The 25673-nt window shown below is 38.8% G+C and overlaps 2 protein-coding genes across 2 annotated transcripts in view; both read left to right on the forward strand.

Annotated features, from left to right (window-relative positions):
- The window catches only part of dnhd1 (dynein heavy chain domain 1), a 59886-nt gene extending 50363 nt beyond the window's left edge, over positions 1-9523 (forward strand). The window contains exons 35-40 of the mRNA XM_028461089.1: positions 729-872; positions 981-1159; positions 3457-4458; positions 7194-7368; positions 7437-7508; positions 9237-9523. Coding sequence (XP_028316890.1) covers positions 729-872; positions 981-1159; positions 3457-4458; positions 7194-7368; positions 7437-7508; positions 9237-9304 — 1640 coding nt within the window. The 3' untranslated portion in view covers positions 9305-9523. The remainder of the gene's footprint in view (positions 1-728; positions 873-980; positions 1160-3456; positions 4459-7193; positions 7369-7436; positions 7509-9236) is intronic.
- A 1333-nt stretch (positions 9524-10856) lies between these two features.
- baiap2l2b (BAR/IMD domain containing adaptor protein 2 like 2b) overlaps positions 10857-25673 on the forward strand; it is a 17691-nt gene continuing 2874 nt past the window's right edge. Inside the window, exons 1-11 of the mRNA XM_028461255.1 lie at positions 10857-11145; positions 12646-12721; positions 13031-13117; positions 18000-18061; positions 19441-19512; positions 21115-21204; positions 21298-21429; positions 22515-22619; positions 24516-24618; positions 24694-24901; positions 25449-25514. Coding sequence (XP_028317056.1) covers positions 11092-11145; positions 12646-12721; positions 13031-13117; positions 18000-18061; positions 19441-19512; positions 21115-21204; positions 21298-21429; positions 22515-22619; positions 24516-24618; positions 24694-24901; positions 25449-25514 — 1055 coding nt within the window. The 5' untranslated portion in view covers positions 10857-11091. The remainder of the gene's footprint in view (positions 11146-12645; positions 12722-13030; positions 13118-17999; positions 18062-19440; positions 19513-21114; positions 21205-21297; positions 21430-22514; positions 22620-24515; positions 24619-24693; positions 24902-25448; positions 25515-25673) is intronic.

Raw genomic sequence — 25673 nt, forward strand, 5'->3', positions numbered from 1 at the left:
TACACACAAACAGGAGACTGTACATTAACGTGACCTAAAAATCTTGTTTTCAGAGTAATTGTGAATTTGTCAGTAGTTTTAATACATATGAGTTTATTTTTTTTCCAAGTATTCAGTTACACCAATTTTTGTTGTGTAGTTGAGAGTTTTACATGTTCTGCTATAGAATTACAGACACCTTTTTGTCAGTGAAATGTATTTAAAAGAAACTAAAGATAGAATGTTATGTAACTGTTGAACCTCTTCATGATTTTAACATTATTATTTTTTTATGATCTTGACTCAGTCTTGGTGCATTCTGGTCTCAGATAGTGTGGTCTTGAGCTCAACACCATTAATAATTGATTTGGAAAATTTACACCTAGTTCTACTTCCCAGTGTGATTATTGTTTGTTTGGTTGACAGAGGAACTGTGAAAATTTTAAAATCTAAAAAGATGCTGGATTGATTTGTTTCTGAAAGCGTTATCAGATTATATCACTATTATTAGACAAATATGTTCTCTATTCAAGTAATTTATAGTTTTTTTAATAAATTTGCTCTGTAAAATGGCACTAGCTGTGGTACATTATGTACTCGTGACTTGTTAAAACTAGTAATTTAAAGTTGAGGACTTTTGACTTGATTTGTGAAGCAGTGACTTCACCTCTGTGCATAAGTGTACGTACGTTTGATCATTTCAGAACATTTATTAGGTTTTTTTACCATTTCTTTCTTTTGTTCTTCAGGCTTAACAGTCCTTGTTACTCAAGTGGAAAGAGTCATCCCAAGTCCTGAGTTTTTAAGAATCCTGTTGCGTTCTCGATCGATAGTCCATCCTAACTTCTGCCTCTTCCTCAGCACTCATTTACCTGTCACATTCCTCAGCAATGGTAAGGACTCTATCAATCATAACTATGAATGAAAATGCTTTGAATTAACTGTCTCAGTGGTAAAGTGGACAGTGTTTGGTCAAAGCTGTGTGTCCTGTTGCTCCTCAGGGATCCACCCGTCCATCTTGGCTCAGGTTGATGTGTTCGACCTCTCTCTGAGCAAAGACGAGACTCAAGAGCTGATGCTGACGCAAGTGCTGCAGTCTGAGTGCAGAGAGCTGCTGATTCAACAATTGCGACTTCAGAATTACAATCAGTTGCTGCAGCAGAAGGTGTTTACAGAAGAGGTGACAAAAGCAGTTGCTGCATCACAAACACCTTGTGCTGATCCGAGAGGTCGTTTCAGGTCACACGGCCAATCAGGAACAGCCAGAATATCAACTCATTCACTGACGTTTCCTTATATACTTTATGTTCTTCATGTGTCAGTTAAAAATAGGTGTTTGATGTTAAAAAGACGATCTTTAGTTTTAAAAACTTAGTAATTAAATATTTGTTAGGCTTTTAAAGCTGCGTAACCATATAAATCACATTGTTTAAAATGTATCTACATTGAATCCAAAGTTGTTCTGATGCCGGTGTGATCCCCAAAAACTCTACTAAAGTAACATTTCTGCTGTTTTCATGGATTGAAAGTTGCTGATAAAACAATGGCAAATGAGGCACATAAACACCTAATCACAGCACAAAATCAAAGTGAAAATCTGCATCTCCACATAAGAGGTGGAGCAAAACAAAGATGTGCTTTATGAACGTGTGAAAACTGGACTTAAAGGATCTCATTCAAACTCTCTGTGGTAGAGTATCAGCTACTGAGCAGGTGACGTCTGCCCCCCTGTGTGCGCAGAGAACAGCTTCACAACAGAGATCCTGGAGACACACCAGGATATGAAGTTTATATCAGGATCAGTTCACACGCTTGAGGCAATAAATGTTACAGTAAAATAAATTAACGAAACCCTTTAAAAAAGCCTTAAAAATGACTAAATGTCTGTTTATTATGCCTTTAGCCAATTTCACCTATAATTCATCACATTACAGACTAAATACTGCAGCACATTTGTTGAAGTTTAAGGCTGAAAGCTGCTCCACTAATCCACTCACATTATTTTACACAAACTCAGATGTGACGTGAGCTCTGATCGTAGCGTATGTGAATTTGAACAAACGCACGTTTTACGCTCAGATCTGAATGTACGAACGGTTGATAAATGAGGGCCTATGAATCACTTCTTGAAGAAACTTTTCTGTCTATGGGACTATAAATCCTACAATGCAATGCATGAAATTTTTCCAGCATTCAAGTCACATAACCATTTGTCAAAGAACCGTTTTTTATTAGTGAAGTCAAATAAAAACTTTCAAACTACCTTCGACATTTGTTTGAGAGTAAATCCCGATCTGAGGATTTATGCAAACAACTCTTTGGTGACATACAGATAAAGTTTTAAATTAAAAAAATGAGATACGTGGTGAAACAGCTTTAAGTTTCTGTTTTTTGCTGTTTTTATTTTAATATTTTTTCATATTAATGCACATCAGATATTTATATTATTCTGTCTTTTTTTTCACCAAAGTATTTATCTTAAATTGTTCAGTGCATTTAATTTTAACTAATACATTGTCTAATATCAGATTATAACGTTTCTGGGTCATTCCATGTCATTCAACAAACTTTCAGGACATCCCACGCATTTTGGTCTCAAATAATTGTGACATTTGTTACCAATTGTTCCGTGATTTTTCAATAGTCACACTGTACATTTTTAGTTTGATCAAATTAATATGTTTTGAGATATGGACAATTTAGTGTGGAGGGCATGTGTCAATATTCGTACATTCTTATTTTTCTTCCATATTTCCGCTTCCAATAATACAGCTCCACCTACTCTCTAGCCCGTTGTTTTTTTCTTAATTCCCACATGCAGTTATGGGTCAATGAAAATAGTAAAAAATATGTGTTTTAGGTTTCCAGAGCGTGTCACTCAAGAATCAATGCAGATCTGTGACTAATCATTAGTGATGTGAACAGTCTATGTTCATAGCTCTAAGCTGATCAAATTAGAGAGAGCTGAGACATATGCTAAGTAGTTTACTGAAGACCCAAACATGTTCCAGACCCAAACACACACTGACTTTTTTATTATTTTGAGGAGCTGACATGTGCACCAGATAAGATGTATAGCAGATATTTTTGTATATTCTGAGAGAGTAGGTGGAGCTGTATTATTATACCACATTTACCGTTTTTAGTAAATCAATGTTCCAATGGCAAAAATAATCAAAATATCTGTCAGACTCGCTTCTTACACCGTCAGTCATGGCGAGTATATCCCTCTTGACCTTTGACCTGATGTGGAAGAACTGAACCATAGCGAGTGTGTGAAAAGGATTATTGAATAATCACGGAACAACTGGTAAAAATGTCAGAGTTCTTTGAGACCAAAGTGCGTGGGCCATTTATGAAATGACATGAAATGACCCTTCTAGTATATTATAAAAAATGTACCATATTTACCTGATGCTTGATCCAGTATTTTCCAAATATTCCAACATTCTTTTCCTGTAACTGATCTTGTCTTAGGAAGCTCTGATGGACTACATTCTGCACCGTGAATCCTCTCTGTTGACAGATTCTGGATTTCTGGTAAAAGCTGAAATTTGTCAGAAGGCGATAGAGAACGTTCAGGCCGACGTACAGCAGCTCAATGTGGTTTTGGAGGACAGTCGATCCCTGCTCGCCCCCACCCGTCAGTTGATGCTACTAGCTGCTAACCTCTACCAGGCACTGCAGGAGGTGTCACGGCGTTCCCCTCTTTATTACTTCTCCCTCAGTGGCTTCATCGATGTCATTAAACAGGCGATTTCTGAAAAGGGGCGGGCCTTGTTTTCATCTGCAGACAACGACCACGTCATATCACTGATTGAAAACACGATGGTCGTCCACGTGCTGGAACAATACAGTCCGTGTTTTTTCAGAGGTCACGTTTTAGAGCTACAGCTGCTTTTATCTCTGGCTTTGCTCCAACACAATCAGAGTTGCACCGTGGCAGAGAGCTCAGCCCTCCTCAGGGGTCTCAGAGACTTGAAACGTCATTTAACAGAAGAAAAACCCTGGCTTGTAACGGCCCTGCCCACCTGGATAAACCCACACACCCACTCAGAGCTTCTCTGTTTAGACACAATCCCTCCATTTAGAGGCCTGGTGGCTTCTATCTGTGACTCCCCTGAACAGTGGCAGGAATACCTCAGGTGTGCGACCACCGCTGTGACAGGAAGTGTTCCCATTGGCTCTCATTCCCATCTGTCTTTAGTGCATCGAGCTCTCCTCTGTAAGACCATCATCCCAAACCACCAGGAGCAAATTGCTAACGCAATAAACACCTCCATAATCCCTCAGTTTTGTAAGAAAACTGGGGCCGACGTTCCTCACTCTGGGAACCCAGGGGCCCTCTCACTATACGCACTCAAACACAAAGGACCAATCATTGTCATCATGGCTGATCCCAGAGGAAACGACGAGACGAGACCTGAGCCTCTTTATTTAATCAATCAGCTGGTGCATTGGGCTCCTGGAACTAAAGAGGTGAGTACACAGACACACACACACACACACACACACACACACACACACACACACACACACACACACACACACACACACACACACACACACTATGATGAATTTACTGAAAACATTTGAGGAAACCAGTTGCCTTTACATTTTTTTGTAATTTGTAATGAAAACTTAACTTAAAGAACAATTCACTCTGTGTAAGACTCCACTGTCATTTCACTTGTATGCTGATGACAACCAAATCTATATGCCAGTTAAACGAGAGAATACATGCAGTACCACTCAACTTTTGGAGTGCATTGATGAAATCAAATCCTGAATGTCTGCTAACTTTTTGCATTTTAATGATAGAAAGACTGAAGTTCTCCTGCTGGGCCGAGCAATTCTGGTAGTCCTGCCTCAGTAAACTTAGGATCGTTGTCACAGTTTGTCAAGCCCACAGTTTCAAATCTTGGAGTGAAAATGGATCAACATTTTAAATTTGATAAATTAATGCTGTGGTGAAGGTGAGTTTTTTTTCCATTTGAGGCAACTAACAAAGATAAAGTCCTCACTTTCAAAGTATCATTTTAAAATATTGATCCATGCTTTTGTCACAACACGGCTGGACTTTTGTAACGCTCTTTACACCAGCATCAGCCAGTCCTCACTCACACACCTGCAGCTGGTTCAGAACGTTGCAGCGTGCCTTCTAACTGGCTCTCAAAAGCATGATCATGTTTCACCTGTTCTGTTTTCCCTTCACTGGTTCCTAGTCCAGTACAAAAGTGATTTTAAAATTCTGTTATTTGTTTTTAATGCCCCGCGTTGTCTGTCTGACCTGCTTGTGTCCAATTCCCCAACACGTTTACTTAGGTCAGCAGATCAAGTGTTGCTTATGGTCCCTCTGACTCATCGCAAACTTAGAGTAGACCGAGCGTTTTCTATTGTTGGTCCCAAACTGTGGAATGATCTGCCTCTGTACACCCAACAGGCTGACTTCTTTCCTATTTTTAAATCACACCTTAAGACACACATGTTCTCTTTGGTGTTTAACCAGTATTGAAGGTAACTTGTATTCTTCCAATTGTATTTTGTGGTGTCACTGTACTGTTGTATTTATAATTGTATTTTTATATTTTCTTGTTGCACAGCACTTTGGTCAACTGTGTTGTTTTTAACAGTGCCTTATAAATAAATTGGATTGGACTTTTATTCTACTTTGCGGTTGCTTACATCTGGGCAAGCGAGATGCCGATGTTAGTAGGCTTACAACTCCTAATATATTAATAGTAATAATGTAGTTAAAGGAGCATAGGGCAGAATTTATGAAAAAATAAACATTATTTTTATGCTAATGGTTGATGCCCTAAACCAAAGAGAATGATCCCACACATATTTCTACCTATTGCTTTGAACAGATTGTGTGACACATTTTTTTCTTCTGTTCTGGGCACAAATTTCCCGCGCAGTTCTGGAGACGTGACGTCAAATGACGCTGTTGCGCGTTCTCGACGGCTTGAATACCAGAAATAAAGAAGAATGAGAAGAAGACGCTTGGAGACTGAAAGAAGACAAGCACAGTGGACTAAACTACTGTTTGGTTCCACAGATGCATGAACGGCGAGTAAATAAATAACCGTGTCACAGTTAATGTGCGGATCAGGCCATATTTTCTCATCCGAGTCTGACCCAGCAGTTTTAGTGGTAGCACTGATTTTATTAACAAACAACTGTTAATGTCAACATCAGATCAGCGCACAGGTAACAAACAAAAATGAAACAAACAGGGACAGTGCACGTAAGAGACCCATCAGATCTATTTACATAATCCATTTATCAAAGATAAGGATAAACATGTTATTGTGCAGAAAAAGGAATGTTTTAATGGTGTATTCCTTTCTAAATGTCCTCCTCTGCTCCATCCTCCCTCCACTGGGATCCTGTTCTCACTGTTACAGTTAAAGCTGCATTCTTCAGGGCTACAGCAGCTGCAGCAGGAAATGAAGAACGCTGCACGCTAACCACACACACCATGTGACCCAACACCACCACCAGTTCTAAATATCTGTCTGAACCCGACCCGTCCGGTGCCATCGGGCATCCATCCTCTATCCACAGTATCAGCTGTGCTTCATTATAAACAGTTGATGATTGGCTGATGACTGCAGTTACACCAACCACTGTGGGGTCACTATGGAGACTGATTTATACATCCTGTCCTATGCTCCTTTAACTTAACTACTAAATAATAATAAAAATAACAATAATAATGCGTCAAATTTATATCGCGCTATTTTGGGAACTCAAAGCTGCTTTACATAAGAGAAACACAAATAAAGAAATAATAAAATATATTTTAGTATACAGTCACGGACGAAAGTATTGGCACCCCTGTACATTTTCCAGAAAATACACCATTTCTCTGAGAAATAGTTGCAATTACAAATGTTTTTGGTATGCACATGTTTATTTCCTGTATTTGCATTAAAAAACACAAGCAAAAAGCCAAGATTTACATAATTTTACACAAAATAAAAAAAAAAAAAAAATGGACCAGACAAAATTGTTGGCACTCTTTTAAAACTGTGGATAAATCATTTTATTTTAAGCATGTGATGGTTGTTTAAACTCACCTGTGTCAGTAACAGGTGCAGATAATATAGGAATACGTAATTAAAGGATTTAAGTAACAGTGCTAACAGTTAATAAAAACCACTTAGTTTTTCTCATTTGTGATTGGTATTTTCATCCATTGCTTTTAGGTTCAGATTAAAGTCCTTTCTTATGAAGAAATGCTCGACAAACAAGTCGTCCTGTCATCTCTGGACCGAGCTGTGAATGAGGGCTGTTGGCTGGTTTTTGACGACTGTCATCTCATGGAACAATGGGACAATGAAGTCGTGGTAAAACTCAGCCAGATGATCACCTTCATGAAAGGTAGGAGATCCATCACTAATACATTTTATTTTAAGAGCCTTTAAAAATGGTCTTTTTTACTTCCAAAGAAAATTGCTTCACCCACCTGCAACAACGATTGTGGTTTGTAACCCAACAAAGTTCATCAAACTCACTACCAGGTTTGTTGTATACGTCGTGAACGCAATCAATGCTTACGATTGACCTTTCCCAAAACCCCGCCCACAAACAGTCATTGTCCAATCATACGTCCGAACAACCGTTATTAGGTCAACAAGATCTGACGTGCTCAGAGCAGGCACAGTGGTGAAGCGGTGTTCTCATGGTTTGTGCAGGTCGTGTTCCTTCTGTTCCGAAAACAACTGGAGCGATGTGTACAATGAACTATAAAACTATAAAAACGTCTCAGGGATGTGTGTGTGTGTCAGTAAGTGTGTATGTGTAGTTTGGGAGATGTGTATGTTTTTTACGTCATCTCATCCTGTCTGCACTAATTTGTATGTTATGACAATAACGCTTGATTTGATTAAAGCTGGGGTAGGTAATTTCCTCCAGATACACTTTTTAAGTTTTTGGTTGAAATTGTCTTTATTTCCTGACAGAAATTAAGATCTATGTGCTGTGAAAAAGGAATGAAGGAAATCAGACATCTGTAGCAGCTGTAAACCTGTAAAACCTTTGACCAACGAAAAATGACGGTTTGTGTTTTATTAACCAATCACTTTTCCCACACTCAAAGCGCGACACAGGTGACAGAGTTAAAACAGAGTTTTTAGTCACATTTTTAACATATATATATTGGTAAAGTTTAGTGTTTACTTAGTTTCTACACAATCCGCTATTGGAGCACCTGCGCTCGTGCATGTGAGTGAGGGGCGTGGCTTTAGAGGGAGCACAGATTACCATGGCTCAGTGGTAGAGTGTGTCTTCCAATAGCCGAAGGGTTGGGGAATCGAATCCCGTTCTATCCAAGTCATTGTTGTTGTGTCCTTGGGCAAGGCACTTCACCCACATTGCCTGGTATGAATGTAGTGTGTGAGTGAGTGTTGGTGGTGGTCGGAGGGATCGATGGTTCACTATGGCAGCCTCTCTTCTGTCAGTCTGCCTTAGTGCAGCTGTGGCTACAATAGTAGCTTACCACCACTGTGTGTGGAGTGAAAGAATAATGCACATCAATATGAGTGTTCATGATAAAGTGCTCTGTAAAATCCAATGCATTATTATTATTATTATTACTATATTACTATCAGTATTTTAGTCGACATTCTCCTGAAGCATACAATTCTCCCAATCTATAATAACAGGCTTTGTTAGCATTTAGCCATGTTAATAGCTGCTATCTTATTAGCCTTGGGTCACCTGTAGGTTCAGCTAGCTAGCTAGCTAATGTAACAGTTTGTTTTATTAAGATCCTCATTAGCTGTTGTAATGCTCTTATAGCTTAAGAAGGATACAAACTATATAATATAAGGAAACTTCCCCAGCAGTGCAGGAGCGTGACTGGTCCACAAGGCTGTGCTCATTGCATTTGTGGTAGAGATCAGGGGGTCTTTCTCCTTTCACCATTGACTGGTATGCTTTAGCTTTGATAGTTGTAATGTCCCCTTCGTTGTTTATTTGAATATGTTGAATATATTCCTCCACAGCATATTGTAGCCCCTTTTGTCTTCATCTGGACGATATCACACTGGTATTGTTCCAAAAAGAGTCACTAACATGCACTGGTGGACTACTACCAGCCATCACTGACAAGACCAACTCAGGAACTTGACGGACATTGCAAAAGTAGATAAGGGGGGCGGGGCTTTTGCGAAAGGTCAGTTGAATGTAGTAGATTGTATCCTGATGAATATGTTGTTTTTCTAATTGTGATGTTTACTGCTGAACAGCGGTCGTGCGTATGGGCTCCATCTCTGTGGTCAGTGACTCCCTGAAGGAGGATCCACGTTGTTCTTGAAAATGGAAACCTGAAAAGTGTCTTCTGTAATACTGAGAAATGTTTTGTGTTTGTGTTTATGCAACCATGAGCTATGTGGTCATTTATTCCCAAAGAGCCAGCAGGGGGCGACACTGAAGCAGTGAAAGCGTTATATAGGTGTTGTAATGTGTGATTAAAACATACTTAGCTGTGCAACTACACCAAATTTGCCATATTTTAACCTATTTTCATCAGTTTTTCTTGCCATATTTTTGCTCCTTTTAATGTATTACATACATTACTCCCATTACTGCCAGCACCAAATTTCAATGCCTTTTCTGCACATTTCTGCCACTTTAAAGAGATTTTCAGCACTTATAAACCCTTTCCACCACTTTTCCACCTAATGTCACATATGTTGACCCATTATTGTCACTTTCAACCTCTTTTACCATATTTCATGCTTGATTTTGCCATTTTTTTTTTTTATCACATTCATTATTTGTCAAGCCCAGTTTAAAGTAATTGTTTCTACTTTTTGTAGTACGTTACCACAACCCCCACATTCCTGCCCCTTTTAAGCCAATATTGACACTTTTTACCACTTTTTCTGTCTGTTTTTGGCCACTCGAGTTTGTAACTTTTAACCAATTTCTGTGGTTTTTAAAAGCCCATTTCACCACCTTTTCCACCACTTTTGGTAATTTTTAACCTATTTTATTTTTGATTAGGTTTAAGGTTTTATATCTTTAAGATGACTACATACTATTGCCCAAATAATACTAAACTTCCTGGATAACAGTGGATATTATTCATGTCAAAAAAAATAAATGTAGTTATTGTCACTTTTAACCTCTTTTCACCATGTTTCTTGCTTATTTTTTTTTCCAATTTAACCACATTTCATGGCCAATTGAAAGGAAAAAGGTATATTTGGATGTTCCAGAGAAAGGAAGTTTTTGTGTTTTGTTTGTTACGTATGAGTCATTTTCTGTATTTTTGCTGTTTTTTGTTTATTTTTCTGTCATGTTGTGTGTTTTTGGATTAATTTTTGTGTATATTAGTTGTTTTGTATAATTTTCAGTTATCAAATCAAATCAAATCAACTTGATTTGCCACATACACTTACACACAGGAACACCAGTATAATAACTTAATCAGCAAATACAGTAAAAACATAAATATTAAAGTATAAACATATATTTATATACAGTCAATTGTGCTGTGAGAGCGTGAATATAAGTTAGTTGTGTGTTTTTGGAGTCATTTTATGGATTATTTTTACTGTTTGTTGTTTAATTTTCTGTCTTTTTGGAGTCATTTTATGCTTTTACTTTGGGGGCTGAACAAAGTTGGACCATGGGGGGCATGTGGCCCTGAGCCGCCTGTTGCCCATGTCGACTTTAGAAGTATTTTGAAATCCTTTTTTGTGGACAGCAGCAGAATGTTTTGTTGGGATTCTCTGTGAAATGATGGCAGCAGCACCTCCTCCTTTCCTTTCAAGGCTGCCATCAATAATTCACTCTGCTCGCTCGTATCTATGACACCTGCACCTTTTTGTCTTTCCTGCACTCACTTTAGAGCTCGTAAGATGAAAAGTGCTGACGAGGCGGGTTTAAGAGAGCTTGTTAACGGATGATAAAAGAGGAACGTATTAGTTAGTCTGTGGAGGTGGAGCTGCACCCAAGGTGACTTTCACTGCTCATTTCAACAGGATCACAAAGGCCTGCACGGGAAACTTTAAACCCAAACATCCTACACACTTTCATTCTTTTTGTGAAAGTTGTTTTTTTTATATTATTTCATTATATTTTGAATTTATCATCATGTCGGGAGTGAGCAGTGATCAACTGCACAAATCAACCCTGAATGTCTACTCGGTGAGTTCATCTTTTTTTTTTTACTCTTAATTACATTTCTGTTAATCCTCCTATTATTGTTGGGGTTAATTTGACCCCATTCAATGTTTATCGTTAAAAAAGAATAACACAATATTCTCATGAGAACTTTGCCATTATTGGCCATTAATGGTGGGTAATACATTTCAAGATAAATGAATTCTAATTTAAAAGTTTGGCCTGATGGTGGCGCTAGAGAACAGGTCAAGGTTTCATTATCAAAGGGTTATTTATGTTTAAGTGCCTGACACAAAAACTTGGGGTGCGTCTGAATATTGCCTCCTATCCACTTTTCTTTAACCCCCGGAAGTGTTTAAGTTGCGGCCATGACAAGGAGCATTCCAATTTTAAAAAGCAAAGGAAAGGAGGCTCAATGTTTCCTTTATAACCTCCTTTAGCCTAGGAAACACTGATGCATCCTATACCAAAGGAGACCACATAATGCTGACTCACAATACCTTGTGGCGACAAGATTTTTTTGACTAAAAACAGACACTCTGTGGGTGCGTCTGAATATTCCCTCCTATCTCTTTTCCTATCCACTTTTCCTTTACCCTGTGGATGCCATCACAGGATTAAGGAAAGGTGTAAGGAGACTTCCTAAAGGAGTTAGGGAAAGGCAATCACGTTTGTTTTGACAATCAGACACACTTCCACTAGGTGACGTAATAATCTGACGGTGGTGAAGGTTAGTGACGTCTGTTTACGTAATCGCTCAGGTGTGTGCGTCCCTATAAATGTTGTCGCTGCAAGGAATTGTGGGTCAGCACTATCTTGTCTCCTTTGGTAAAGGATGCATCAGTGTTTCCTAGGCTAAAGGAGTTTATAAAGAATGCATTGAGCCTTCTTTCCTTATCTTAAAGAGAAATGGAACGCTCCTTATCATGGCCACCGCTTAAACACTTTGGGGGTTAAAGTACAGTGGATAGGAAAGGAGATAGGAGGGAATATTTGGACACACCCAGGGGTTCAAGAAAAATGGATCAGAGCCATTTTTAGCCACAGTTTTATTCAACATATTTCATTCACCTAGGAATGATTTTTGTGGTTATACATGTGTGTGTCTACAACGTTATGTAGGACTATGTCTTGTATAAATGTAACTATTTCATAAAATCCTTTTTATTTATTTTGGATTAATGTTGATTAGTGAGTAGAAGGTGAGTGTGAACAAACATTCTCAATGTGACGTTCTTTTAGTTTCTTTTAGTTTCTTTTACTTTAGTTCCTCGTAGCCTGGTAGCCTCTTTTCCTTTGATTTACATTCAAACCTTGTGATATTTGAGATTATATCAGTGGTTAGAGGCACAGGGGACAGTAGTAGAAATACTTTTAGTAATACATTTTAGAAAATGTGTAGTTTTTTCACCAGATTGTCCCCAAGGGTAAAATGTGTTGGTACTATTTGAGGATAATAGGAGGGTTAAAGAACAATAAAAGAGTTTAGCTACAGTTTTTTTTATTTGTATGTGTGTGACACAGAATCTGATGGAGCAGTTCAACCCAGGTCTACAGAAACTCTTTGCACTGGGGACCAGTTACGTCCAGGCTTTTCAAGGTGAGTCAATTTACAAGTGTTTTGTAATGTTTGACAATACATTTCAAAGCACAATATCATATCATACAATATCATGTATCTCTGTGTTGATGATCTGTTGTCTTTCCTGCATCAGACGAAGGTCTTGTGTATCTCAGTGTGAGAGGACTTGAGCAAACGCATAAAAAGAGAATATTTTCCAAAGCAAACAAAACCCTAAGGCGTGTGTGTGTGTGTGTGTGTGTGTGTGTGTGTGTGTGTGTGTGTGTGTGTGTGTGTGTGTGTGTGTGCGTGTGCGTGTGCGTGTGTGTGTGTTTTCTTTGACTTCAGCCCTGGCTGTTTGCAGTGAAGCCTACTTCAGTGCTGTGGCTAAGATGGGAGAGCAGGCCCTTCACACACTGTCATCTCGTTCACTCGGTAACTGCCTGTGTGTGTGCGTGCGTACGTGTGTGCTTTAAACACTCATGCATCCATAAACACTTCAAGTCTGGGACCTTCTTTACAGAAAACACAGCCTTGGAATCACTGACAAAATCTGAAGTTCAAAAAACCAAGACTGTTTTTTGTACTTTTGCATGTCAGCGAGAGAGAAAAGAACTTTTACTTTGTAGGGGCTGTGTTCTAAGGCCATAAAGTAAAAGTTACTGTTGACGATAACTAACATTTTTTTAAACCGAGATAAAGACATTGTAGGCCACATAGATCAATAAATTAAAAGTATTTATTACGGAAAAAAACAGATAATTGATTACAATCACAAGTGTGTTATTGATTCAAATCATTAAAGTGATCCTCTACTGTTTTTACAAATATTGCCTAAAATCTACTTAATAGAAGATCTATAGCTACGCCTATCAAAACATACTATTTTGCAGAATAGAAGAGATCTCCTAAGGGACCATTATTCTCCCTTAAACAGTGCGCTGACACGCTCTGGTAGCTGAAGTTAGAGAGTAAAGAAACGGGCTGTTGAAGACCCACAAACCCTGAGGTTAGAAGTTCTTCAACAGTTTGTGATTTACTCTCTAAGTTCATCTACCAGAGCGTGTCAGCACACTGTTTAAGGGAGAGTAAAGGTCCCTTAGGAGAGCTTTTCTTCTGTGCTTCATTGTCAGCTATGAAACCACAGAGTTGGAACTGTCGCCCCTTGAGGTTTACATATTTTTTTGGGTAACTGTTTTTATTCTCTTTCTTTAAACTTTCTTTAGTTTAAAGAAAGAGAATAAAAACAGGAAGTTACGTGTTTTTGCCCATTGTTTACCCTGTTTTTATTGTATCTTACACATTTCTACAACAGCCCCGTTTGCTGAGTGGTTGATGTAGTGGTTGTTGCTTCATTTTCTTTCTTAATCGCGCAGGATGGATCGGTACCGTGTCCCGCCCAGGTTTAACAGACAGTAGGACTTAGACACAGGAACTCATGCAGACACAGAAGGTTTGATTCAAGTTTTATTCAAACAATAGTTCGTAGGTTGACTGGTTTGAAGAGGGTTCCCAGAGCAGAACCTCCTGAGTGCACTAACATGGGATACGACGCTTACAGGCTGGAGGAAGAGCTCTGCTCCTGCTCCTCTTCTGGACACAGCGACGGACAATCACACTGTGCAGGTTTCTAACTGTGAATCAACCATAGACTGACTGAACGCACTGTAGTGAAGAAGTGAACTGACCTTCACCCATACTTAATATTTAACCCCCAAATTAAATCACCGGTGCACACAGCAGACACCGCCCACCATCCTGGTCCCCCAAGGAAAACGAGCGCTCCTCCAAACACACCTACAGGTCCTTCCTTTTCTACTGCTGATGGACTCAAACATTCATACAACACACGATCACTCTCTGATCTACTGATCACTCACACCCATAAAGAATACGAGACATACACAGACACACACACACACACACACACACACACACACACACACACACACACACACACACACACACACACACACACACACACACACACACACGCAGGCACTGACAGTGACGCACACAGAGACAAACTATACACCCGAGTACACACCCTCACACACAACCAACTGTCACACAAGCCCCTACACTTAACTAATGTGACGCCCCAGCAGAGACACTGCCAACTACCGTGGTGGAGGGTGGCACCCTGTCGCCCCGTTGAAGTAACTTAAAGTGTTTTGTTTTTTACAACATGAACGTGCAAAAACATGTCATTTCCGGTTTACAACAGCTTCGTGAGTTCACCTTGCACTGAAAAGTCTGTACACACAGAGCTACACACTTACTGATTAACACTTTTAACGGTTTACGACATTAACAAAATCAACACGTTATTGATGAGGGCCGCTCAGCAACCTGCTCCTCTTTGACTGCATCTGCTGTTGCTACAGCAACCAGTCGCTAACCACCGGAAAAGTTATTAATTGGTATTTCATGGCCACAAATTAATTTTTTCTTGGCCACTAATTAATCTTTTCTTTGCCATGTCATATCTGGGGCTCCGTACATTGTTGATTTTTCCTTATTTTCTGTATTAACTTGTGTCCCTCCACAGACCTCGGCACCGTTCAGCTCATGGATGCTTGTTCAGATTAGCTTGGTCTGTTTTAAACATATTATTGCATTAAAATATATTAATTAAAAAACCCCTTCCACCCAAACCAATCAATGGTATATGCTTAAAAAGTAGCAGGAGGTAGGGAGTTTTTTATGTTCTCTCTGCCTATAGGAATGTGTGATGATTACAGAGTTGGGGGTAATTAGCATTGTGATAGCTCATCCCCTACATTAACAGTCTGTAGACTCATGAGAGCCGTGCTCGGCCGGCCAACCGAGAAGGTCAGGGATGTGCAGCGTGACCACGGCCCTATTCAGTGACGCACCCTGAATTATAGATGAGGACTGAGCTCTTTATTCATCAGTCCATCAGCTCCAGGCATTACTGAAGGGCCTGGATAACTTTCCATGGAAAGTCAAGCTGGATCAACAACAAAGGATCTCCTAAACCAGGGGTTCTCAACCTCAGGGTCAGGACCCCATTTTGGAGTTGCGTGACACTGGGAGGGTGTCGCCAGATGGCTACAAGGAACTAAGGATATTTTTTTTAACAATTTGAGCCAGTTTTTGCTTATTTTTTTACCCTTTTTCTGCAACTACACCAAACTTGCCATATTTTAACCAATTTTTGTCACTTTTTCTTGCCATATTTTTTCCTTTTAAAAATGTTTTGCTACATTACTCCCATTTCTGCCTTTTCTGCACATTTTTTTCGTTTTCAGGACATTTTCAGCACTTATAAACCCTTTCCATCACTTTTTCACCTAATGTCACATATGTTGACCCATTATTGTCACTGTTAACCTTGTTTCACCGTATTTCATGCTTATTTTTTGCATATTTAACCACATTTATGATTTGTCATTCCCAGTATATGCCAGTTTAAAATAATTGTTTATATCACTTCACTTCATCACTCATTCACTTCCAGTCAGATTTCCATCTCTCCATGTAAACTCCAAAATAAATCTGTCATTGTTTTGCCACAACTTTCAGTTCGTTAAAAGAACAGAAATGTGTTGTAAGTCACTTTGGCAGAGTTTTTTGGGGGAGAAACACAAGAAATCACAGTAAGAATGAAGTAAAAACTATTATCTAAAAACTATGCATCTGTTTACAGTGGTTCTCAACTTTGGGGTGGGAGGGGGTTGTCAGATGCCTTCAAGAAACTAAGAATATTTTGAAAAATTTGAGCCCATTTTTGATTATTTTTTACACTTTCTCTGCAGCTACACCAAACTTGCCATATTTTAACCTGTTTTCATCACATTTTTGCCATATTTTAACTAATTTGAATGCATTTTTGCTACATTACTCCCATTCCTGACACTTCTCCATCACATTTCATTGGCGTTGCTCAGTGGGAGACTTGGTTGCCCACTAAACATCCGACGTCCACAAACCTCCAGATCACGTTCATAACACGTCTGTCGGTCTGAACCACATCTGTACGTCTATATGACGTCAAAAATAGGTCGGTATCTGAACGTCATGACCACAACGTTCAATATTTGAAGTGATTTTACTTCTCATATGAAAAAATCTTACAAACCCACACACAGTCACAGACACACGTGTTTGTGTGTGTATGTGCTTCTGTTTATTACAAATCATTATACAGTATTATCCACAGTCACTAAGTATATATCCAGGTGTATTTCAGTAACATTTATTATGCTTTGCGATCTTTTTAAGAAATAATGTAAATGTCGAGCTCCCAATGAGCAAGTCAGCGTTGAGAAGACGTCTTTTTTGGACGTTGTCGGGTCAGGTTAATTTAAGAAATGCACATACAACAAGAACGTCCAAATTACATATAAACATTACAATACTCCCAAAATTAATGGTATTGTAAGAGCTTACAATGCAAAACAGTTGTTAAAATGTATTAATGCTGTATTTTGTCATAGTGGTTCAGACAAATAATTCGGTAAACATTTCAAATAACTGACAATGTATCTTTATTATGTGGATAGAAAAGATTCTCATTTAGCTTTATTTAGTCACTTTTAACGTTCCAGTGTGAAATAATCATATGCTGTGATGTCTTGTTTTGTCCAGACTAAGCATGAGGTTGCATGGCTTTCTTCTTTTGGAATTTAAGGATAGAATCTGTTTTCTCTTCCTTATTTCACGTCATTGTTCGCTCCTCTTCACTTTGTTTTTCCATCTCCTGTGTGTATAAATTGTGAGCTGCTACGGTAAACCATGGTGCTTGGTGTACCGGTTCACTTGTATCTGATTTCTTCTTCTTCTTCTTCTTCTTCTTCTTCTTCTTCTTCTTCTTCTTCTTCTTCTTCTTCTTCTTCTTCTTCTTCTTCTTCTTCTTCTTCTTCTTCTTCTTCTTCTTCTTCTTCTTCTTCCTCCCACAAACCTGCTTTGGTTCCCCCTTCAGGTGAAATGACACACACAGGTTTATTTTAATAGGGGCTCATCTTTGTCAAAGTGGCCCAAAGTAAACTTTATCACTGGTTTTTGTTCTATCTTCAATTTGTCAATTTTTCTCTTTTCCTTTTCCAACTTGTAAGCTGCCAAGAATCGCTTTTTCTTCCTCTTTCCAACTAAGATACGCCATATTCTGTGTTTATGCTGCGACTCATCTTCATCTTCGTCACCAAAATAAAAATGGTTAAAATTGATCACGATCCCAAAGATTCAAGGCTAAATGGAGCCCAAACACTGAATGATTTGCTCAGGAGCCTTTTGGATGATACAGGGGTACAACATCTTTAATTCACATTGTTTATGTTGTTGCTTTGAACAGGAGACGTCCTGATCCAGATATCAGAAACCCAGAGGAGACTGACTGCAGAGATGGAGGGAGTGGTCAGTATGTTTCTACACACAGAATGTATTGTTTACAATTCCGTTTCAGAGTTTATGTTCATTTCCATGTCGGTTTACACACATTCAGGTTCATCATGTTTCTCTAATCGGATCATCACACGCTATTAAACTTCCTGAAATCAGGCCAAACACGCTTAATGCAGTTAATGGAGTTAACTATTGTCATTCATTTCATATTTATACTCAGCAGGAACAATCACGCAGTGAGATCACGCCACATTGTGTCTAAAATTTGACGTCTATCCGTTTGCAACACATGCTAACGCTAACATTAGCCCGCCTGTTTTACAGTGAAAAATATGGTGTAAATGGGTGATATTGTCCCCTAAACATGTAAGTGAGGGTTTAGTCTGTCATATTTACATTTCAGAAGGTAAAGTCCTTCATAGCACCTCATATTATAGATTTTGTGCACACACATTTATGTGTACTATTTTTCTAAACATACATGTGAGGCTACATTCACCTCCTTAAATCTCGTCCCCTGAATTCTGGTAGTCCCACAGTTATTGATATGAAGACCACGAGAGGAAATACACTGTTTAGTCCACATTTGAACTTGTATTATTTTTTTCAAAGCAAGAATTGATAGTAGCTGTGTTTCTATGACAGTTTCGGTCAAAATTAAAATGATGTTTTGAAATGTTGAGGAAGTATAATTGTGCTTTGAAGGTGTTTCGTTTGAAGGTTGTTTTGGAGCCTCATAACTCTGGTGAAATCTCATCCCATGAGACACACGTGTTTCTATTCAAGTAGACCTCTATCACACACACTGGGCTGATAATGTCAGCCCCAGCGTATGAATTATTTAATTAAGTAATTAATGACTTCAGCTGTCCAAGGATACGATCAACACACAGGCTTCATCATCTGACTGTAAATCAGTCCATCAGATATAAATCTATATCTTTCCTAAAGGACGTCATTGGTAAATGAAAGGATTGCATTTATAATTAATAATCTTCTTTCCTAAACTCAGCTGTCAGATCTGCACCAATCAGGATCGTCTAACAATGGGCAGGTTGTTTTCTAAGATATCTGATTGGTCAGGAGGTGGGGCTTTAGGACTCGCTAACAACCAAGCCAGAGAAAAACCTAATTGTGACCAGGTTAGCCGTTCAGCATTAATTACCATAGTGATTAAGCTGCAGCGAGCTTTGTAGTCCAGCACTGATGAAATCCTGGAAGTTAGCGTGATAAGAGCTAATCTAGATTTGCAGTATACCCCCTAGAGTTCATTCACACATTGATTTGATCGACAACTCCATCAAGCTAATATTAAAATGAGCATTTTAAATGTAAAGTTTGTTTATGCAGATCAACACATCACAGTAGGACGGTGTGTGTTTGTGTTGCAGTTTCGATGGTTCCAGGTGGAAGTCTTACAAACCATGGAGAAGAACGTCAAGTTGGATGAAGAGTATATTGATGTGAGTGCAGGAAAGACAAGCTTCTTATAGGATGAATTTAACACCTTGCAGTAGTTTGTTCAGAGCTTCAGGTTGACGTAGAACATTTTATTATTGATTCCACAAAAAAAACTGTTTTTTTGCAAAGGAACCAAAAATCAATAACTTTTCTACAGTGAAACTTGTGAAAAGGCTGGTAGATTTTCAAATGATGCAACTGGGATATTAATACATAATTTAAATATAAATACATACATTTAACAAATCTAATCAACATGTCGAGTCTAGTTTCATATTAGAATTCAATTTGTGTTTGGAGTTTTAGATTTTAATGGAATGAATTTGACTCAGTGCTGAGAAATCTCTGGTTCATGTTATTTATGGGCAACGTTTAGCAACTTCAAAAACACACAATATGACATAAAAATTCACAAAGAAACTACAAACAGTACACTGAATTACAACAAAAATATACATACATGACTAACAGCTCAATCAAATACACAGAAAGGCAAATAAATATACAAAACAACAACAGAAATAGAACAAATGACGATTGTCAGTTATCTGGATCAATGATCCTGATCATGATACCACGAACATTCACACTTTATAGCTGGGAAGATTTTTTGTTCGGCTGTTTTTTAATCAAAACAGAAAGTGAAACAGAACTTGTGACTAAATCTTGTAATGCAGAAATTAATTGGGATTTATTAATTTTTCAAACTAATTCAAAATCAGTATATTGATCCGTACCAACCCCAAAACACACAGAAAAAAAACACACAGAACAATGTGAAAAAGCACACAAACCTTGTTCTTTCCTGTATTAACAATCATTCTAAATGCTGACATGAATGTTGATCATGTGACCCTCAGATCACATGTAGTATATACAGCTATAGTTTATTATTATGTGCTCCATAGTATATAGTCATCTTAAAGATGTGAATTCTTGTTTTAATCAGAAATAAAATGGGTTCAAAGTTACCATAAATGTTGGAAAAGGTGGTGAAATGGGATTAAAAAAAACAGAAATGCGGTAAAATGTGCAAATTAGAGTGGACAAAAACGGACTGAATAAGTGGTAAAAATGGTTCAAAGTGTTAATATTGGCTTAAAACTGGCAGAAATTGGGGGGTTGGGGTAATGTATTTTAAAAAGTAGGAACAATTAGTTTAAACTGGCAAATGATGGGCATGGTAAATTGTGAATGTGGTTAAATAGGCAAAATAAGCATTAAATATGGTGAAAAGAGGTTAAAAGTGACAATAATGAGTCAACATATGTGACATTAGGTGAAAAAGTGCTGAAAATGTCTCGAAAGTGAAAAAAAATGTTCAGAAAAGGCATTGAAATTTGATAGAGAAGTGTGATAAATGGGAGTAATGTAGCAACAATGCATTAAAAGGGGCAAAAGTTTGGTGTAGTTGCAGAAAAAGGGTAAAAAGAATTAAAAATGTGCTCAAATTGTTCAAAAAATATTCATAGTTTCTTGAAGGCATCTGGCGAATCCATGTCTCACGACTTGTCTTGAGAACCCCTTTTTTTAAACAACCCATAGAACTCTATAAACAAGTGTAGTTGATTCTGTCACTGAGTAAAAGTGTGTGTTTGGTTCAGGGAAGTCGTCGGGTTTATGAGCTGGAGGTGAGGAACCAGGCCGAGGCTTTGGAGAAACAGCTGAGGAGAGGAACCTACAGAGACTCTTTGGTGCTACAAATACGCCACACACTTCAACCCCAAGCTCTTACACACGCTCTGATGCTGCTACGTGTGCGTCTAACTGTCGTCTTGTGTTTTCAGGAGAACAGTGAGTACATGTCGTACCTGAGGCAGAGTCAGCAGGAAATATCCAAGGAGGAGGAAAGAAGGTATCGCTTCCTGGCAGAGAAACACTGTGGCCTCACTCAGTCACTGTTGTTCCTGATAAACAAGGTATACACACACACACACACACACACACACACACACACACACACACACACACACACACACACACACACACTTTAACGTAGGGCTGTCAAACACATTTTAGTTCAGGGACCAAAAACAGACATGTTTGTGTGTACTGAAGAACTATTACTTCAGTACACTGAGGATTTCCCTGATCTGGGTAAATACTGTTATTTCTTTCTACCACACTATCGATTGAGCACAAAGCTTATGGTAGTTATTAAGAGTTTGCCAAAAAATGAGTTATGGTTTAACCCAAGTGTCATTCATAGTTCTAGCGCCACCTATTGGTAAAAGGATAAATAAATCTGTTGAGATTATGTTTTTTAAAGTGTATTATTTGGCATGGATGCCAATATTTATGTTTGGGTATATGATACATTGATTTAAAATTACTCCCACTTTCTGGTTAATTTCAATGAATAATTCCCATGAAAAGTTTACATTTTTTATATTGTCAAAATTCCTGAGCTTCAGTTCTTGTGGAAATTTGCCACATATTTTACGCCCTTTTGCAATCCTACTGAGATATACACAAGTAATATAAACACAGTGATTCATGTTTTCTCAGTCATTTTATCCTGCGGGCTCGCTTGGATGTTTAAAAGGGCCGGTTTTGGCCCCCAGGCCTTGAGTTTGTATGTGGTTTACCGTCTCACAACACAATACAGGAAATATATAATCAACAATTCAAAACTCCATTTATTTCCTTCTAACTCTGCAGTTTATAACAGATATAACTTTTCGTAATACGATGACCATTGAAAAAACAAGAATGATTAAGAGAAATGAAATGACACAGATGAAATGACTTTTCCACAACAACAATAACTTTCCTCTTGCACACACAGCTGATAAAGCAGTGTGTGTAATGCAAACAGGATGTACGCAAACTGAAGGTTAAAAACTAGTCAGTTCTCCTTTTCACACCGTTGTGTGATTAAACTTTATCAGCTCGTATTCTGTTGAAAGTCACTTCTTTGGAGAATTTCTCTCAACAAAGCGCTGTTAGTCATTTCGCTGTGTGATGTGTTATGTTGGGATTTGAAAACGCTGGTTTTTCTCAGACGGGTTCATCGCTCCTGCAAAAGGCCGACGGATGGAAGGAGAAAGTCAATGAAAGCAGAGGCTCCAGGTCTCGCACTCCCACCGTTCTGGATCAGGATGCACAGGTATCAGTCCTTCAATGCTAGTCCAACAAGCTGCTCTTATTTGAGTTTTTGAGGTTGTTGGTTCAATCCTGGGATGTTGAGGTAAAGAAAAATCCTGATTAAACTTGTATAATGGTGATCGATGGACTGGTTCAGTGATTACTGGAATGGTCTAACCTAGTGATCTGCAACCTTTACTCTCAAAGGAGACATTTTGCCTCATCTCACCTGGATTAAAGTCCTTCTGGAGCCGAAAAATACCTTCTCTATGAAGACAATATAATGTATAAAATTATATACGTAGTTAAAATGATATCGAATAATATTGTCTAAACAAGATTTTTTTTTAGTTGATGTATGTGTAGGGCTAAAAAAATTACTTTTTTTATTTGATAACAAATCATGACTGTCAACACACGCTAATTGCTCATTTCTTGCAACACATTAAGCATGCGTATGTAAGTTGAAATGTTGGCAGTTAATTCAATCTTTCCCGACACAAATCAAATCTCTATTTTCTTCCAGAAGTGGTTTAGTTAGCTTACCTGAGATTTAAAACTTAAGGTTAGCCACAGGTACGAGGAAAGTTGATGATCTGTAGATGTTTTAGGAGGTGGCAGAGTTATTACACAATATTTATTTTTTTAATTGTTATATCGTGATTTTATTTGGTGTGAATGTCATTTTTCATTAATACCCCCTGTGATAATGTAACAATCATCATTATTTAAATATTATTTTATAGCTATAGGGAGCCATTGCCAAAGTACGGTGGCTGGGATGTGTCAGGTGAATGCATTTACAGAAACAAACAAAAATGCAAAAAGGTCACCATGCAAATGCAAAATGGCCACAATGGAAGTGTTTCCGCAACGGAAGTGTTTCCGACGGACCGGTATTACAGACGGACACGTTTCTGGCGGATGTTTTTAACCCGCCAGAACAGAGAAGAACAAGAAGAAGACACCTAAACACGTATGAAAGTAAGTGAAAGTTGATTAGGATACTCTTATATTTTTCATATCAGGCTATCATATCATAATACCGGACCGTCGGAAACACTTCCGTTGTGGCCATTTTGCATTCGTGTTGTGACCTTTTTGCATTTGTGTTAGTTTCTGTAAATGCATTCACCTGACACTTCCAAAGAGCCACAATAGGCTCCAGAGCCGCAGGTTGCAGACCTCTGGTCTAACCACTCAACCTTGTGGTGCTTCAGTGTTGTTAGGAAACATTTTCTGCTCGTCACTTAAGTTATGACATGTTGATAGTTGTGTAACTTCTGGCTCACAAGATGCTTCATTTAAACAAAAAACCCAATAGTTCATATGCCAGAGGTCCAACTAGGTGTAACATTTTTACTAAATCTTTTTCAATAATGTGTCAAGGTTTCGTTTATTCAGACAACTTTTTTCAGGAAACTTTGATCTGTTTCAACTGTCTACTGCCAGTCTTCCTCAGAGGCGTCTTGCTGATTGCTTTGGTTTGTCCTTGAGTTCTTTCTGGGCACGGCCATCTTGATAGTTCTGTCAGGCTGGCCACACCCCCTGACGCTTGATGGTCTCTGGAGAAGAGAGTCCCAGGTGTGCGAGAGTGAAAATGTTCCTTTATCCCTGTTGATGTTGAAGCTCCGCCTCCTGATCTCGATGGCTTCTTTGATCCATCGAGATCAGCTTTGATCAGCTGGCTCAAAGACGCCATCGAGATCAGGAAGCACTGAAGAACAGGAAGAACTGGAAGAACTTTCAAGTTGGCCACGCCCAGAAAGCACTCATAAGGACACATCAAAGTGATCAGCAGACACCTCTGAGGAAGAATTATAAACCTTTTTTCCAGTTTGCCAAACTTTAATCTTCTCTGTGCCTCCAGTAGTTCATGAATACGTTGGTGACGGTTAATGTGTGGATGTTTTTCTAGCTGCGAGGGTCGGTGAGCTCCCTGCTGCAGACCGTAGCCAGAGACGAAGACATGTCGTGGGCAAAGCGGGAGCAGCTAGCGCTGGGCAGAGTGCCCTCTAGAGGTGAGGACGTGACCTGGAGTTGGAAAACTAAAAGAAATAATTAATAGAAGGTCAAACTTTATGCTTGGTCGTCAGCGCCGTCCCCCGTCCCCAGCCGCTCTCGGTCCAGTTCAGTCGGGGAAACGTTGGGTCTTGGAGGAGGGAGAGTTATGAGAGCTCTGGTGTCGCACCTTTCTTCATCCAACCCCAAACTGCTCCCATTCAACAGAGGAGAGACCATCACCGTGCTGGTTCAGGAGCCTCGCAACGGCTGGCTATACGGACGCACTGACGCTAGCCTGCGGTAGGTGGCAGCACTGAGACACTTAAAGACTTTTCTACATTTTACCATTAGACGACTTAGGGTGCATTCACACCGACGGACCCTAGAGCGGTGAAAACTCTCTAGAATCTGTTTGCTCTGATTGTCCTCGTTTGGTCGCTGTGAACATTCAAACGAAGGCTGTTGTAAATGTCATATTAACGTATTACTCATGTTAAGTCTGACGTCATAATGAGTATGTAATGGGTTCACATTAGATAGTATGAAAAGATTACCAGGATGTATACTGTATGGGGACATTTTTTTAAGTATGCACTGTAGTCACATTAGCCATACTCATCCGCCCCATGATGCATTGCGAACAGAATGTAAAATGGTCCTGGGACTGGCTTCAAGCTAAAAATCAAATATTCTCCTTTCAAAATAAAAGCATCTCTTCTTGTCTTCCATTAGTTTTTTAACTCTTTTGCAAATAGGGCTCTCGTTTTGAAGTTAACAGGAAGTTTTGTAGAAACAATACAGTAAATGTTTTGTTTGATGATGCGTGACTGTGTTGTTTCTCCTTTAGTCAGGGCTGGTTTCCTGCAGCATATGTTGCTCCTATTGAAGAGTTCTCAGACGGTTTGATAACAAGGTGAGTTCAGAGTCAAAAAGAGATCATTTAATGCACATCTGTCAAACTCAAGGCCCGGGGGCCAAATTCGGCCCTTCGTTGGATTCTATTCAGCCACTGTAGAAAGTGAAAATGACAAAGAAAATATGAATTCTTGTGTAAATGACCAAATAATTCAGT

Source organism: Gouania willdenowi, chromosome 1 (genome assembly GCF_900634775.1).
Source record: "Gouania willdenowi chromosome 1, fGouWil2.1, whole genome shotgun sequence".
Lineage (NCBI taxonomy): Eukaryota > Metazoa > Chordata > Actinopteri > Blenniiformes > Gobiesocidae > Gouania > Gouania willdenowi.